Raw genomic sequence first — 15,646 nt, forward strand, 5'->3', positions numbered from 1 at the left:
GCCACGAAGCCCACTGGGAGTAGGGGAACAAGGGGCAATATGGACACCCTAAGGGTTTATTCAATTTTAGGTGATTTAAATTGAATATAATTCGGATTTCTAGCAATTACATTATACTATTACTCGTTAACTACCAGTTCTGTTTTGAATCGTATTGAAAATAAGGCAATTTCAATCAAATAGGACGATTTTGTAATAGTTAACTTTTCACTACACTCGGGAAGGTAGCGGGGTAGATTGGACACCCCCATGGGGCAGTATGGACACCCTCATAAAATATGAAGAAAATTATCTTACTTGTGATTATATGCCATTGTAACCTATTTTATGGATCATGCAACATAAATATTACCCAATTGTTCATCTTCCTGTCAAGATTTTGTATGAGACACCTAAAACTGTGTTTGGATCATCAACATCCGAAAATCTGTTTTTTCACTCTACTGGCATCGCCAATCCTTCCAATGGGCTGTACCGATCAACTTGCCAACGAGATTGCCAAATCTATACAAAACACTTCCTTTTTTTGTCGCACTTTCAGCGACTTTTAATGTATATATATGCTTCTATGGTATATATGTCATGTACTGGAACTTTTATAGCAATTTATAATTCCGCACCATAAACACACGAAAATAACACTATATGAAAGCCAAGTTCGATGAGTTTGAGGTTATGTTTTTAATTTTTAAGGTGTCAGTTCTACGCCCATATATAGTGTTCAGTTTGCCTCAACAGGAGAACAAATTTAAAAACTGTTGGAAATTTTGTAAAAATCAAGGAAACTTGTCACAAATGCATACCAGAGCACTGTAAATAACAGAATTTTGCTATGGGATGATCAATAATTGAGAAATCATCTTCTGTGGTAAAGTAAAGCTTATTTTATGGGAGGTGAAACTTAATTTTTAACCATTTGGAAGACATTCTAACTTTTTTGTCAAATTTATGCGCTAAGAAAATAAAACAATGACTTCTACGCTATAAATTAGTTGTTTATGAAAGGATTATAGAGTTCGCTGCATTGAAAGTAGAAAAATGATTGAATTAACAAGAATATTGGGGGTGTCCAATCTGCCCCGGGTGTCCATAATGCCCCCTGGTCCCCTATGTATAGGAGTATATGCACTATAAGGTGCCCTCCTTAGCCTAGCGATGCGCGGCTATAAAGCAAGAACCATGCTGAGGGTGGCTGGGTTCGAATCCCGGTGCCGGTTTGGAAATTGTCTCGACTTCCCTTGGCATAAAAGTATCATCGTGTTAAGCCCTCAGTACACTGTTTGTCATGATGACAAATATTTGTCAAGTTTATCCGGATATCTATCAGACTGACCAGAAATCGGCATGGATATCAGGCTGACTTGACAAATATTTGTCATTATGACAAACAGTGTACTGATAGCTTTAGCCTCATGATATACGAATGCAAAAATGGTAACTTGGCTTAGAAACCTCGCGGTTAATAACTGTGGAAATGGTGAATGAACATTAAGCGAGACGTTATTGTCCCAGTGGGGGATATAATGCTAATAATACTAAGAAGATGATGCACTACATGCTGCATTTGACCGGAAGATTAGATAAGCATTTCCCCCCAATATTACACAGGGATTGTCATCTAGCCAAAAAATAAACAATATAATATTTGAAAAAAATGTAGTATAGCTTTAATATTGTTTATCGAGAAAACCGTTACAATTGTCAACAAAATTGAAACAAAAAAGTTCCGAAATAAATACATATGTATTTTTGTTTTCATACCTGCTACAATCATGCTTTATCAGTATTTCCTATGCGTAATCATTATTTCTTAAAAATTTAACATCTACATCAACAGCCCTAATTCTTATTTATACAAACAGGGATTTCATTACAGTACATTTTTGTATCAACTGGTAAGAATTAATATAAATTGTACATATTATATCTGGAAATAGCTCATATTTAATTGTTACAGCATAAATATTACGAATTTCCCAAACAAAGGCTATACCGCCGGCTCCAAATTTTGAGATCAATCACATACATGCCGCTGCAAAAAAAAATGACTAACGGACGGGCAATTTGCAATTTGGAAAAAATGTTAAACAAAATAAATAGAATGATTTGCTTTGTAGCATAAACTGAAAGCATTCCTAATTTATTGAGAATCAAATGACTGAATTCATCTGAAGTGTAAAATATCTAGAATATCCAAGACCAATCGACATGGCAGCATTATATCTTTTAACCCAAATGCAACAGCTTTTGTACACTATGTGTCTAGCTTGCGCCCATTCTGAATGGTGAAGCTAGAAAACTACTACGTTTGGGTGATATTATCAGTGTACTTTTAATATGGTATTATTTTCTGATTTTATTGTTATACAAAAAGTACTTTGTGATGTTATTGCATAGGTATATCGCTTGAATTAAGCATGATGTAAACCAGCAAGTATCTCTATTTTAAGTAAAGGCATGGCGGTTTTGTCATGTTTTGACCGAGGTTTTGTTTAATTCAAATAATATGCAATTCGACCACAAAAATCTTGTAATTTTGTAAGATTCTTCGGATCATATTGGGGCGTAATAGATCTTCAAAAAAACTGACAATAATAGGCCAAACATGCCAAAACCGTAATTTTATCTGCTTAAATAAAATATATTTTTTAGGAAAATCATCGTCATAGAAAAAAATGATACAAAAACCAACCTCTGATTTTCAATAACCATCACGTAACCGATTCGAACAATAAACACCATTATGACCTTAGCATGTTACGTCGCCTTCTACCGAAATTATAATTAGAGGGATAGACGGCTTTGGCAGGTTTTGTTCTATTACTGGCAGGGGGTTTTTGTCGACCAAATTTTATGAAATTTGGCCACAATATTCTTTGATATGCAAAGAATGTTTAGGCCAAATTGGAGCCTAGTTAGCCATAAAAAAACCCCTGCCAATAATAGAACAAAACCTGCCAAAGCCGTCATTCCCCCTATTTATATTATAACCTAATTCGAGGTTGAGAAAATGCATATTTGTGACAGTTTTAGTTAAAATAAGATTTTAATATGTTTCAAATCCTGTGCGAAAAACGTATTCCGGCAAAAACACGAAGAAACAATCAAAAATAGTAACGTGCCCAATAGTGGACCCCCAACCAATAGTGAACCCTCTAGCCATTTTTCCATTATTACAGCACAATGTAAACATTTTGCTATGAAAATCCATCGGGAGAACCTACCTTACAGTCCTGTGATTTGATTACTTGCATTGGAAATGCTATGGAAAGTAAAATTAGATGATTTTTTACAATTCTATAAAAAATAAACACGAGAGTGTTCATTATAGGAATATTTTGGAGGGTCCATAATAGAGAAGAAGAACGTCCCGAAACGGAACATAAAAATCCAATGAAGTGTCGACTATAGGTAAGCAATTTCCTATTACGGACCCACAGGGGGTCTACTATTCAATTCAGTCGAACTTGCGTCGACTTGCGAATTGCGTCGTGTATTTGAGTGTTTTATGTATGTATCGTGAAGAGGAGATGCAGAACTTGGTATTAGGTATCTAGCAGAAATAATATGTTGAAAATTTCTACTCCTTATGACAGGAAGAGCAAAATTCCGCTACTATGGGGTCCACTATTGAGCATTTTACCCTATACTGAAAATTTTCCAACACATGCATTTAGAGTGCGTGATTGGTCGTGTTTCTGGTCGGTATGCAATAAGTTCGCGTGGTATGTAACAAGTAAAACTGACACGGTCACATCACTTATCAAAGTGAATACAGTACCAACGATGCATCTTCTGCTTCTTCTACGGCTCTGCATTCCAACTAGACCTTGACCTGCTTTTCCACTGTTCAATTCGTAATTGAAAGCTTTTCTATGGCCGCCAATGCATGAGTATGTGTGTGGGAAGTACAATGGATTGGATACACTATGTCTATGGAGCCGACAATGTTTTGTACCCATAAACATACTAGGTCAGACCGAGAATCAAACTCGCCATCTCCTGATTGGTAATCCTAAGCCTTTGCACGGAAGGGTTACAGAAGACCCAGGATGCCTACCTAATAATTAATATTACTTCCTGTGATTCTTGTGGAGATGCAGAGGCAAACTCCGTCTTAAAATATCAAAAACCATTCACTAATATTCCTTCCATCTTCCAACTGTCTACAAGGACGTGGGCGTGATCATTTATCATTTGAGTTATTGAAACTTACACACTGAGAATCCCTCGGTCTTAAAAATAGCTGGTGCCACCCAGCAATTCCAATAAGACATTGATGTGAAATGATTCGATATCTGTCGAGAGTAATCTTGCTTAAAATTACTAGATATAAAGTCTGACGAAGACACTGACAGGTCATCAATCGAACTTTCGTTTGCAAGATCCAATCGAACATGACGCTTGCGCTTGAAGCAGTGAAGAGTATCGAAATTATTCCAAAAATATAAAAAGCTTAAGTCCAAAGAAAAAGGTAAACGAATTTGTTCGGATTCGGAATCGGATTTACTAGTTGAGCAGCATTTTATTTGATTTTTTGCGAATAAAATGTGGAAAAGGTGTTTTTTTCTTTGTGAAAGCAACATAGTAAAGCTAATAATCGTGCGAGAGCTTGAACTTTTTCAAGGGATGCCAAATTCTAACAAGATTTATTTCTGATTGGAAAATCTCACGGTTTTCACTCCGCCAGACTTTATATCTAGTGACTTTAATCTTGCTATGAGAGCAAGAGTTATTAGAAAATTATTGAACTGTCACTTTCTTTCTTCAAATAAAGCTGAAAGTCTGTTCAATAAAGACAAAAAAACAAAAACTACACACTACACCCTTTTGTCATCATTATTATTGTCCAGTTTGTATAAAGCACTTGAATTACACAAACGCGGATTTTAATTGAAACGCCAAACCCAACTGAGCTAACTCTCGAACAATAATAGATGGGAAGTTCGCCATTTTGTACTCGCCTTCTCACACTTGTATGTCACACTTTTTGAATGAAAATTACATGGATATTCAATCGTCTTCCTCTCTAAACCCTACGTTATTTATGGATGTTCCCTAAGAAGCAAAATGACAAACTGGACTTTGAGTTGAGTGTGAGATTTTGCTTTTAACTTCCAAAGTGTCATTTCTAACCTAATAGTGTTTATCAGGAATTGCGCTCAAAATTCGGCCATAATTTTTGTTTTTGTTCTACCACGTACTCAAGCAAACCAAATGCCAGAGAAACATAGGAGAAACATAAGAAATTTTTAAGAGGTGAGCCAGCCTAGGGTTGCAAACCTCTTTATTAAAGAAAAAAAAAATAAGAAAATTATTTTGATCTTTTAGTTGTCACTTGTCATAAGACGAGTTCGTACAATTTCATTTAATTCCACCACTTGATTATACCTTTGACAGATACGTATTTCGGATTCAACAATAAGGTCGTTTTCAGTGTCTCGTACAAGTCGAGTCAAGTACGGGACATTGAAGACGGCCTTACTGTCGAGGTCTGTCAAAGGTACAATCAAGGGGGGGATTTAATGGAATTGTGCGAACACGTCTTACGACAAGTGAAGTCATAATGGTTTTATCTTGATTTCGTTATCGATTAACAATTTGATTTTTGTGATTGTCAGATGAATTACAGGTCGCTGCTTTCACGTTATATCATCTATGCATCCGTTCTCATGGTACACTTTCAGTTTCTTTTTTTATGTTGAATAACAGGTCATAAAAAGTATGTTCCGGTAGTCGAGTATAGCACAGTTTCATTTTGATTTTGAACAAAAAAATTTCATTCGTGTTTAAATTACAACAATATGTCCATTGACTTCTTGAGCTTCTAATAACTTTTACCTAAACGAAAGAATTGAGATACTTGCGAGTAGGATTTATACACCGTACTGAAATCAATATACAAAACATACATAAAAAATAGAAAAAAAAACGATAGATTTCCAGTAATACAAAAGTAAGAATTCAGTTTTTGATTCAAATTACAGTTAAACAGCAACTAAGCACCGAACAACCAATTTGTTAACGTTTTTGCACTTGGTCGATTTTCTATCGTCTCATTGGTGGCAGATAGGGCGAGTATGCCGGGTACATGGAATTCTGTTGCGCGCGTTGAATTGCCGAAGGATCCTGATATTGTGATTGCATATTCATAACTCCCATCTGCACGGGAATTTGTGTGGCATTATTTATAAATCCTGCTGCGGGATTGGTGATGTAGCCTCCAGCAGATGACGGTTGAGCAGCGGACATTCGATACGAGTTCAGTGTACTGTATGGTGACATGAGATTTGGATTTATTGCAACGTTTGGACTAACACGACTCGAGCTATTGCTCATGTGTTGAATGGGAGCGGATGCAGTATTCCGAGCTAGGCGTCCACCGCTGTTTTGCGATCCAGTGTAGTACTTGTGGTAATTGAGCGATGGCATCTGCGCTTGAATAGACGCCGGCGGAGTAGAAATATTGCGCACTGCGTTTTGATTAGTCATGTGAGAGGATGGAGATGGTGTAATGGAACCACCAACATGTGAGTGGTGATTTGGTGGAGGAGTAATGTTGACTCCGGCAGGCGGGGTGTTGCACGAAGATCCCACCATATCTACGCTTGTTGTCAACTGCTGCAATTTCGTCAAGCACGATAGGGAGCCCTGAATAACGTTACCCTGACTCACTGTACCCTGTAGGTTCGCAGCCTGGCACGAATTATCCATTTGAGGTGTTGGTGTAGGTGTTGGAGTTGGTGTAGGAGTGGGCGCAGGAATGGGAGTATGGGATTGAGGATGACTTACGTTACCGGACTGAATATAGAAATTGTTTGCCGACGATACCGCACAAGAAGAAGGAGACGGTCCAAGGCGCTGATGTGGACTATGAAGGCTATTCGGTGTTGCAAGGCTTGTATGGCTACCGGACATCCGGTGTTGAATGACCGTTGTCATCGGGACACTTCCATAGGATGTCGGAGATTGGGGATAGGCTTGACTAGAGATTCCTAATTGTGATGTAATGTATCCCGATTGATGCATATTTTGCGAATGGTTCTGATGATTCAGTGATGATCCAGTTATGTGTCCGTAAGATTGGTGCATTTGCTGCTGCAACGCCAACTGATGCTGGTGTTGCTGCTGCTGTTGTTGCTGTTGTTGAGCAACGTTCTGTTGTTGCATTGACTGTTGTTGAGACTGCTGCTGATGAAGCCCTGGACTTGTTAATGGTTGAATAGCATTTCCTACCGGAGGAGTGGCTCGGTTATGATGACGTTGCTGTTGATGGTTATTTACAGGAGTCGCTGTATTTCTGCTAACCTTGGGAGTCAAAGATCGATTCGTGCTTGAATTACGAGTGTTTTGGTTCTGTAATTGTTGCTGCTGAACCTTACCACGACCTCCCCCAGTATTAGAGTTGTCAATATTTGGATTATTATTGATGATTGCCATCGATTGCTGCTGCGGACTAGATGCCGGCACGTGGGTATGCATATTCTGTATTTGTTGCTGCATTTGTGTTTGATGTTGCTGTTGTTGCTGTATTGAACAATCAGAGTACTGATTAACCTGGTGTGGTGCAACACTAGATGGCCTTATACTTTCAACAGAATTTTGAGCAGTCATGTCACTCGATATACTTGCCGGAGACTCTAAACCCAACTGGGCGTCTAAATCACATTGTCCATATTGATGTAAACTATGCACGGAATTTGTTGTTGAATCAGGCGTGTACACACCAATTGATTGCACTTCTTGTGTATTTCCGCCCTGTTTCAAGTCTGTTGCCATGTTGGAACTGCTGTTGGTAGTTTCCTGATGATTAAGATCGTCGTTCGAATAGTTACTTTTGTTGGAAACTATTTGCTGTTGCATATTTTTATTCATAACTTGTTGGTTGTGATGCGCTTGTTGGTGTTGTTGCTGTTGTTGGTGTGGCTGCATAGCAAGCATCTGACAAGAAGCAGACTGTTGGGTGGCATTTGCATGTGCAGGTTGCTGATTCTGCTGCGTGTGGCTTGATTTGTTGCTGATCATGCAGTTGTCATTGCCTTTGTTTTCCATTTTTATTTTGGTGCTTGATTTCATTGAATTATGATTGGAATACTGCGTAGAGCTCAGCGATTTGGCACACGAATTACCTTCTACGTTGACTGTCATATTAACCCCGGCTACATGTTGTGGCGTTTGATGGTCGTTGCCACCACTTTTTATATATTTCTGATCCTCTATTACCTTCGAATTTTTGTTGTGCTTGTTATTATCTGCATTGTTGCTTCCCGCCACTTGATTTGATTGAACTTTCTTGTCCGCTCGCTGATTCGAACGCTCTTTTGCTTGATATGATTGTTGATGCTGTTGGTATTGCTGCTCCTGATGTTGAAGTGCGGTTTGATATAAATTAGAGGAAAAGCTTCCATAGGCCATAGATGTAGCCAAATCTAGATGGAACTTGTTGGGTGACTTCTGACTAGTAGCATCAAGGTGGGACAGGTTGTAGCTTGAATAATACGGGTCTATTTGCCAGTATGGATTCGTTGCATGATAGTTTGGCAGCTGATTGATAGGTGGAAACTGCGGAGGAATTTTATTCAAGTCAATGGTCTTTGCGTCGTGCATACTATGTTTTGCTGAATACTTCTCGGTCCTAGAACTGGAATTAGTAATCGTAGAACTTCCTCCAATTTTGTTGACATCCTGTTGAACATTTGATTTTAGTTGATCTGAACTGAACCCACTCTTTGCACAGCTATTTGCTACTCCTGATGGAATACTTTTGGTTGATTCTTTCTTGGTACTTTCTAGCCTCTTGGAACTTTGGCTGCTGCTACAGTTAATACTCTCCTGATCAGTTTTCAGTTTTGTTTCGTTTTTTGATTCCGATTTAACTAAAGCGTTCGCCATTTTTTTTACATCTGACTTACTCTTTTTTAAGTCTTCAGCACCAGTGCATTTATCTTTCATTTTTTTCGGCTCTGTACAAGCTTTTTGAACAGCCTCATAAATTGCTTGATTTTCTATCAAATTTACAGACTTATTAGATTCAGAAGCCTTGATTTTCTCATTACCGGCCTGTGCTAACTGCTGTGCCTGGCATGCTGGGTCAGATTTCGGAAACTTTCCTGGCAAAGGTTCCTTCTTTATTTCCAGCGCCTTAACCGCTGATGGCAACTGTTCGTCTCGCATGTTAGATGCGATGGTAGCTGATGCTGCCGTTGACTGTACGTTGATGCATTTAATATCATCGCATTGCTGTATGACGGATTTCTCTTTGGATTGTTGTGTTTCAGCTGCAAATTGTTTGTTGGCCTCTTCAGCTGCGTTTTTTATAAACTTTTTTTTATGCGATCCTGCCGCTTCTATCGTACTGACACATGTTATGTTATCCGATAACCCTACTCTTTCTTCTGCATCCGTTTTGATTATCGACTCAGCGGATATTTGAGTCATAGCAACTTTGCTATCTGTTAGATCAAATGTGGAATGTTCACTTTTTAGTTCTTTTTGTGAGTTTTCACTGCTCGATTTTACATCTACAATTATCTTAGGCCTGCGAGATTCCATATTCTTGTCATAGTTCTCGTTAATCTTTAAAACACTTGCCGTATTACCATTTTTGCTACTACTGCTGCTGTTTCCCGTCTCAACTTGATTTGAATTTAGGGAAGGAAAAAACATGTTTACCTGCTGTTGAGTAAGTTCTTTCACGGGGCTTTTTGATTCAACGTTATCCTTCTCCGGCAAAATATCTGCGTTTCCCCTCGCCGGGTCTTCGTTTTTAGTTTCTGTTTCCGATTTTTCACATACAATTCCAGGGGCAGGTTTTGATTCAGTTATAACAGAAATTTTCTCGCTAAAATCAAGGGATTTCTCTTCTATATTTTCGATGCGTTCCTTCGATTTTTCCCCTGGAAGATCAGTCGTATCGTGGGTAGTAATCTGCGGTAAAGCTGGTGATTGTTCATTCGCCGCTCTCTCTTCTATCCTTAAATCTGTACAAGTAGATATGGTTTGATTTAACGAAGGAGTTTCTAAGTGAAGATTTGTTTTTTTCTGAGCTACTTGCGTGTTTTCCGTTACAGGTGTGGAGATTTTTCCGTTGTTATTAACGGAATCATAATTATCACAATTAATGTCAACACTAGACAGCACCACTTCGTCCGTACCGCTAGAATTTTCTTTAATTTGTTGAATACTAGAAACTTCAACTGGACCAGACTCCTCTTTTTGCGTTGGTGGCAAACATGTCTCTGATGGCAACGTTTCATTCAGACCTTCGTCTTCGTTTTTTCTTGTATCGTGGGGCTCACATAAATCGACGCCAACAACACTTTGCTTTTTCGGCGAAAATTTGTTTTCAGGTTCATTTGAATTTACTTCAGCAGGTTTATCGACTTTCTTCGTAGTATCATCTGGTGTTTGCTCTTGAACTTCCCCTATGGTACTATTATCGGTTTCCGTCCCAGGATCGTCACAACTTTGCTCGAGTGATAATTGTTGTAGTGGTTCACAATTATCCTGAAAAGGCTTCTTTTGTTTTTCAATTGCTTCGATGTCTTCCTGATTTTCTAGAATAACATCCTTATTCACTAACATTTCACGCTGGTTACTTGACGCAGACAGGTCTCTGGAAGGTGATGCATACGATTTCTTCCTATTTACAACTTCCTCTTCCATTTCATCATCTGCTTCTCCAGAGGACAGTTCACTAGAAGAATTCAAATTTCTACAACTGCTTCGCCGAGCTTTCCTTTCATCAGGAGAAATAGTTTTTGCTTTTTCTTGTTCCGAATTTGTTTTGGTTGGTGTGGTGTTTTCATGACGAGAGTTTGTATCACACTCTCGACTGTCTTCTGTCGTGTTATGAGGTACCGATTTTGTTTGAGGTACCTCAGGTAGAGTCAAATGCTTTTTTGAAACCTGTGACGTTACAGCTTGCCCATCACTATCGGCATTCGTCGCAGAGGTTGCTGCTATCCTGCTTGAATTTCGACTACTAAACCGTTGCACAACCCGCCTTTTGACCTTAAGGGGTATGTCCGGAGTCGAGAGATCATGCGTCGGGCGATCCTTATCCACTTCATTTGTAGGCACTTCATCATCAGTGGTCATATTTTGATCGTTAATACTGGATTCGGCAACACTAGTCGACGGATCTGGTTGATTCGATAATCGTCTTTCAGATACACGTCGTCTCCTTTTAATATCGAACGTAGGGTTAGGTCCTTCATCTCTGGAGGCATCAACAGGAAGTTCCTTTGACCGTCTTGAGGTAATCGTAGGTTTAACAGATTCTCTTAAAGGTGACTCGCTGTTTTCAGGACCAAGACGAGTTCTTTTTGCTTCACCTCCAGAATGTTCGATATTTTCTGATCGCCTTCGTTTTCCATAGGGCACCTCCACTGACATGTTCGCAGTTTCAACTGTTGATAATTTTCCTCCTATTGCGTCATATGTTGTTTCGTTATACTTGTTAGGCCTTACACGTTTACGCCCTGAGGATGTTGCCTCTAAGATGTTCGGAGGAGGTTTTTCCACTTTATTCTCAACAACTGGGAAAGGATCTGGTTGCTTTTCAGCTGTCAACTTTTTAGGCAGTTTCAATGGCTTAATAGAGGAATACCGTTTGCCTCGTTTTTTGACCCCCCTGAACTCTTCACAAACGTCGCTCTGCAGAGCTGCTACAACCGAAATAGGATGTTTACCACTGTCCGGCTCAGGGGTCTTGACAACTTCATCACACTTATCCAATTTTAATCGTTTGTCTATAGCCGTCGGCGCGTCTGGTATGTTATCATTATCGATAAAAAATGGTACAGCTGATAATAACGGGGTCCACCGTAAACATTCTTTGTCAATCGTTCGCCTAGTTCTCGAGTGTAAAGATCGTTCATAGTGCATTTCAACAATATTCCAATCTACACAAATTACCGGTTGATACAATTTAAATGCACCCCTTACTACCTTTATGTACTTAATGAAGTTTAACAACTGAAAAGCTAAAGCTACATCTGCAATCACAATACCTGTTTCATGTGAAATTGTTTTCAAAGAGACTGATCTTTTCCTGTTTTGATATAAGTAGTCTAAAACTACCGATCGCCAGTACGCATGATACGAAACGCGACCTAAATCGGAGAGAGGTTTCTCTGGAGTACCGGGTTGACCTTCTTCGCGGCTTAACAAATAGCTGAAATCAATCAAAAAGCGACCAAACCCTTGTCGCTGGTATTGTGGCATCGTCATTATGCACGACACGTTGTACTTCTGCTGACAATGTTTCTCTTTTGAGAAATACCCTACAAGATGATATCCTTTGCGGTCATACTTGGTAAGAACGTAGAACAGAAACGGTTCTACATCGTAGTACAATGTTTTATGATCTAAAAACAACTTCGCTAGCAAACAAAGATTTTGGCAATAAATTTTGTTTGAGTTTCCATCTACTTCAAAGATGGAAATATCGTTGCAGCGGTAGATTTCAGTCCCGGGTGGATGCCGCCACGAACATTTGTCCTGATGTCGCTGCAAAACAGCCTTGCTTTTTGTGTATTTCAAGCAAAACTCGCACAGGAACAGCTTTGGTAACCTAGAATCAAAATAAAATAATAATGAAAATTCGTATACAGTCAATCGCATAGTTGAGTGCGCCTGTTTGTTTGCAAATTTGAAGGACAATCAATTTGTTCTCAAGGGTTCTTCTAATTTATTTCAAGAGTTTTTATTTCATTAGAGGGTATAAAAAGTATGAAAATTATCTCCAATGTCTATTTATTTGAAAATCTTTGCAAAAAGGCAAAAAAATATTTAAAAAAAAATTCGCTACCATGGCAATCATTGCTTTGAAGGGAGCTACTCCAAATGACATAATGCCTTTTGACATAAGGGAAGATCCATAAAGTACGTCACGCAAAAATCGTCGATTTTCGACCCCCCCTCGTCACACTTTTTGTAATGAACCTCTACAATTTCTGTATGGATCGTCACGCTGCTCTGAACCCCCCCCCCCCCTAGAGGCGTGACGTACTTTGTGGACGGCCCCTAATTCCGTTTGCTATAAGGCCGTTTATTTGGCGATACCCCGTTTGGCATAATTTGTATGTGGTGTTAAATTGAAAGCCGTTTGGTATAATGGCCATTTGGCATAATGTGCATGCAATGTCGCCGTTTGGCAAAAAGGCCATTTGACATAATTTACATATGATTCCAAATTAATTGCCTTTTGGCATAATTCATATGCAATACCAAATTTAAAATCGTTAATACAATTTAGAAAACACTTAAGCCTTCTTGCGTCAAGGTTAATGATTAAATGAAAAGCTGAAAGTCAAAGAACTGCACATGCAATAAAGAAGGGTAAATTACAGGAAAAATAATAAAAGCTTTGCTATAATGACTTTCAACAAATAGTCTGTCGAAAATTCATTGAAATAAACAAAGAACTGCTAGCGTTTCAAAGAAGGGTAATTTATAGGAAGTGAAAACGATAAGGTAATAAGGAAAATTGGAAGAAATACGTCTTCAGCAGGATATATTCACAATTTTACTTTATACCGTTTTGCGGTGTACGCGTTAGTCTGGTGTAAGATAAAATGTGTTATTTTGCTTTCTTTAAATGCTCTTATTTGCCCGGTATAAGGCAAAACGACATGTTTAGCCTTTCTTAAATGCATGCATTTGTCCGGTGTGTTATTTTGCCTTCTTTGAATACTCGCATTTGTTCTGGTATTGGCAGCGAAACGGTTCACCAAAAACTAGTACTAATTACGGAATGTTATACCACCAAATGATAGGACTAAACGCAGAATGGAACACTGCGTAATGATAACTATCGCGATGTGGTACACCAAGAAATGAATTACCGCGGAATTTGTACCGCAAATTGTCGTACAATCTTTAAAGCTTTAATCTTTACTTAGCATCACGCAGGCAAATTATGGGCGCTTTACCGTAATATAGCAATACAAATATGATGTGAATTATGTGAAATGGCCATTAAGTGATCAACTTATATGAATTATGCCAAACGGCCCTCAATTTGACACCACATACTAGTTATGCCAAATGGCTATTATGCCAAACGGCCCTAATCCCAACTGGCCATTATGACAAACGGCCTTCAATTTGATACCGCATACAAATTATGCCAAAAGACCATTATGCCAAATGTCCCTTATACCAAATGGCCATTATGCCCCATGAAAAAAATTCACAAAAAATCAAAGAAAATTCAGGTAGTATTTCAAAAGCTATGGAAGTTCAGGTTAACTAAGAAATTATTAAATACCAACCGTGTAAAAAAATATTGGGTGTAGTATTTGAAGGCCGTTTGGCATAATGCCATTTGGCATAACGAGTTGAATAGCCAGTGGCCATTTGGCATAAACATAAAAATAATCACAAGGATATTAAGGCCATTTGGCATAATCTTCTTCTTTTTTTTTTTTTTGCTTGTTTGTCTGGCTAAGACCAGGGTTGGTCCATCTTGCCGCTGCTTTCTGTTCTGTGTTTTTTTGGTTGTTTCTTGGTTTTGCCGGTTTTTATTTCTGTGGTCGTCCGGAAAGCCGTTATATTTCCGTTTTGGTTTTCTTTAGGAATTCTGTTATCGCTTTGAGTTCTGCTTCTTTTCCGTCTTTGAGTATTTCGGCTAACGGTTTGTATGATTCCAGTATGCTATATTGTGGCCTGATGACAGCCCACTTGATGCAATGGTACAGGATATGGTCTAACGTTTCTTCTTCTTGGCATAGGTCACAGTTGGTGTCTGCAATCCATCCCCAGCTTCCTTTTCTGTCCTTTGTCATACAGTGGTTTGAACGAATTCTATTCAATGTTATCTTCTCGTCGGTTGTTAGTGCCATGTTTTTGAACCAGATTTTTCGTCCCGGTACCTTCGCAAATTCAAAATGTAGTTTTCCTTTTGTCTCCGATATCAGTGTGTACTGTTCACTCCACTCCTTCCAAATAGTGTATTCTGCTAATCTTATCGTGTCTTCCATCGTCAGTTTTTCAAAGTTGGTTTGTTGTCCTTCTGTTGCTTTCACTGCTAGTTGGTCTACTGCCTCATTCCAGCGTATTCCTACGTGGCTAGGTACCCATTGTACAAAAATCTGTTGCTTCGTGTTTTCTGCCTGGACTATGTCGTTGCTGATCTCTCTGACTATGTGATTCGTTTCTGTGTACTTCTTAGCTTGCAGCATTTTGCATGCACTTCTGGAGTCTGTGACTATTACGGTGTTTTTGTAGTTATTCCTTCTGCACATTTTTACTGCTTCTCTTATTGCTATCAGTTCTGCGTTGGTTATGCTTGTATTTGGGTTGATTTTCTCTGTCAAGTGTTCTGCTTTTTCCGTGTCTAGCACTGCAATTGCTGTTCCTTCTTTATTCTTCGCTGCGTCTGTGTAGATCTTTTTCGAATTACAGTATCTCGTGTTCATCAACTCTCTTACTGCCTGCTGCCATTTGTGCTGGTTGACGTCCGTCTTCTTGTCATTTATGCCCGGAATTGAATCGAGTACTGCGTCCTTTTTTCGTTTCCAGGTTGTCGTTTTTGTCGTGCATTGCTCTGTTCTGTTTGCTAGTTGTGCTATGATGTCCTCGTGTTCTACTATTAGTTGTGTAATATATGTTCCGTTGCTTTTCTTTTCCTGTAATGCCT

General features: G+C 38.8%; 1 protein-coding gene across 6 annotated transcripts in view; it reads right to left on the minus strand.

The window, feature by feature from the left end:
* Positions 1 to 1,644: 1,644 nt before the first annotated feature.
* LOC134211815 (histone acetyltransferase KAT6B) overlaps positions 1,645 to 15,646 on the minus strand; it is an 84,608-nt gene continuing 70,606 nt past the window's right edge. For 5 of the 6 annotated variants that reach the window (XM_062689087.1, XM_062689088.1, XM_062689092.1 and 2 more), the window contains one exon: positions 1,645 to 12,577. In XM_062689087.1, coding sequence (XP_062545071.1) covers positions 6,049 to 12,577 — 6,529 coding nt within the window. In that variant the 3' untranslated portion in view covers positions 1,645 to 6,048. The remainder of the gene's footprint in view (positions 12,578 to 15,646) is intronic. The other variant, XM_062689089.1, reaches the window with a different exon arrangement.

This window comes from Armigeres subalbatus, chromosome 2, assembly GCF_024139115.2.
Source record: "Armigeres subalbatus isolate Guangzhou_Male chromosome 2, GZ_Asu_2, whole genome shotgun sequence".
NCBI lineage: Eukaryota > Metazoa > Arthropoda > Insecta > Diptera > Culicidae > Armigeres > Armigeres subalbatus.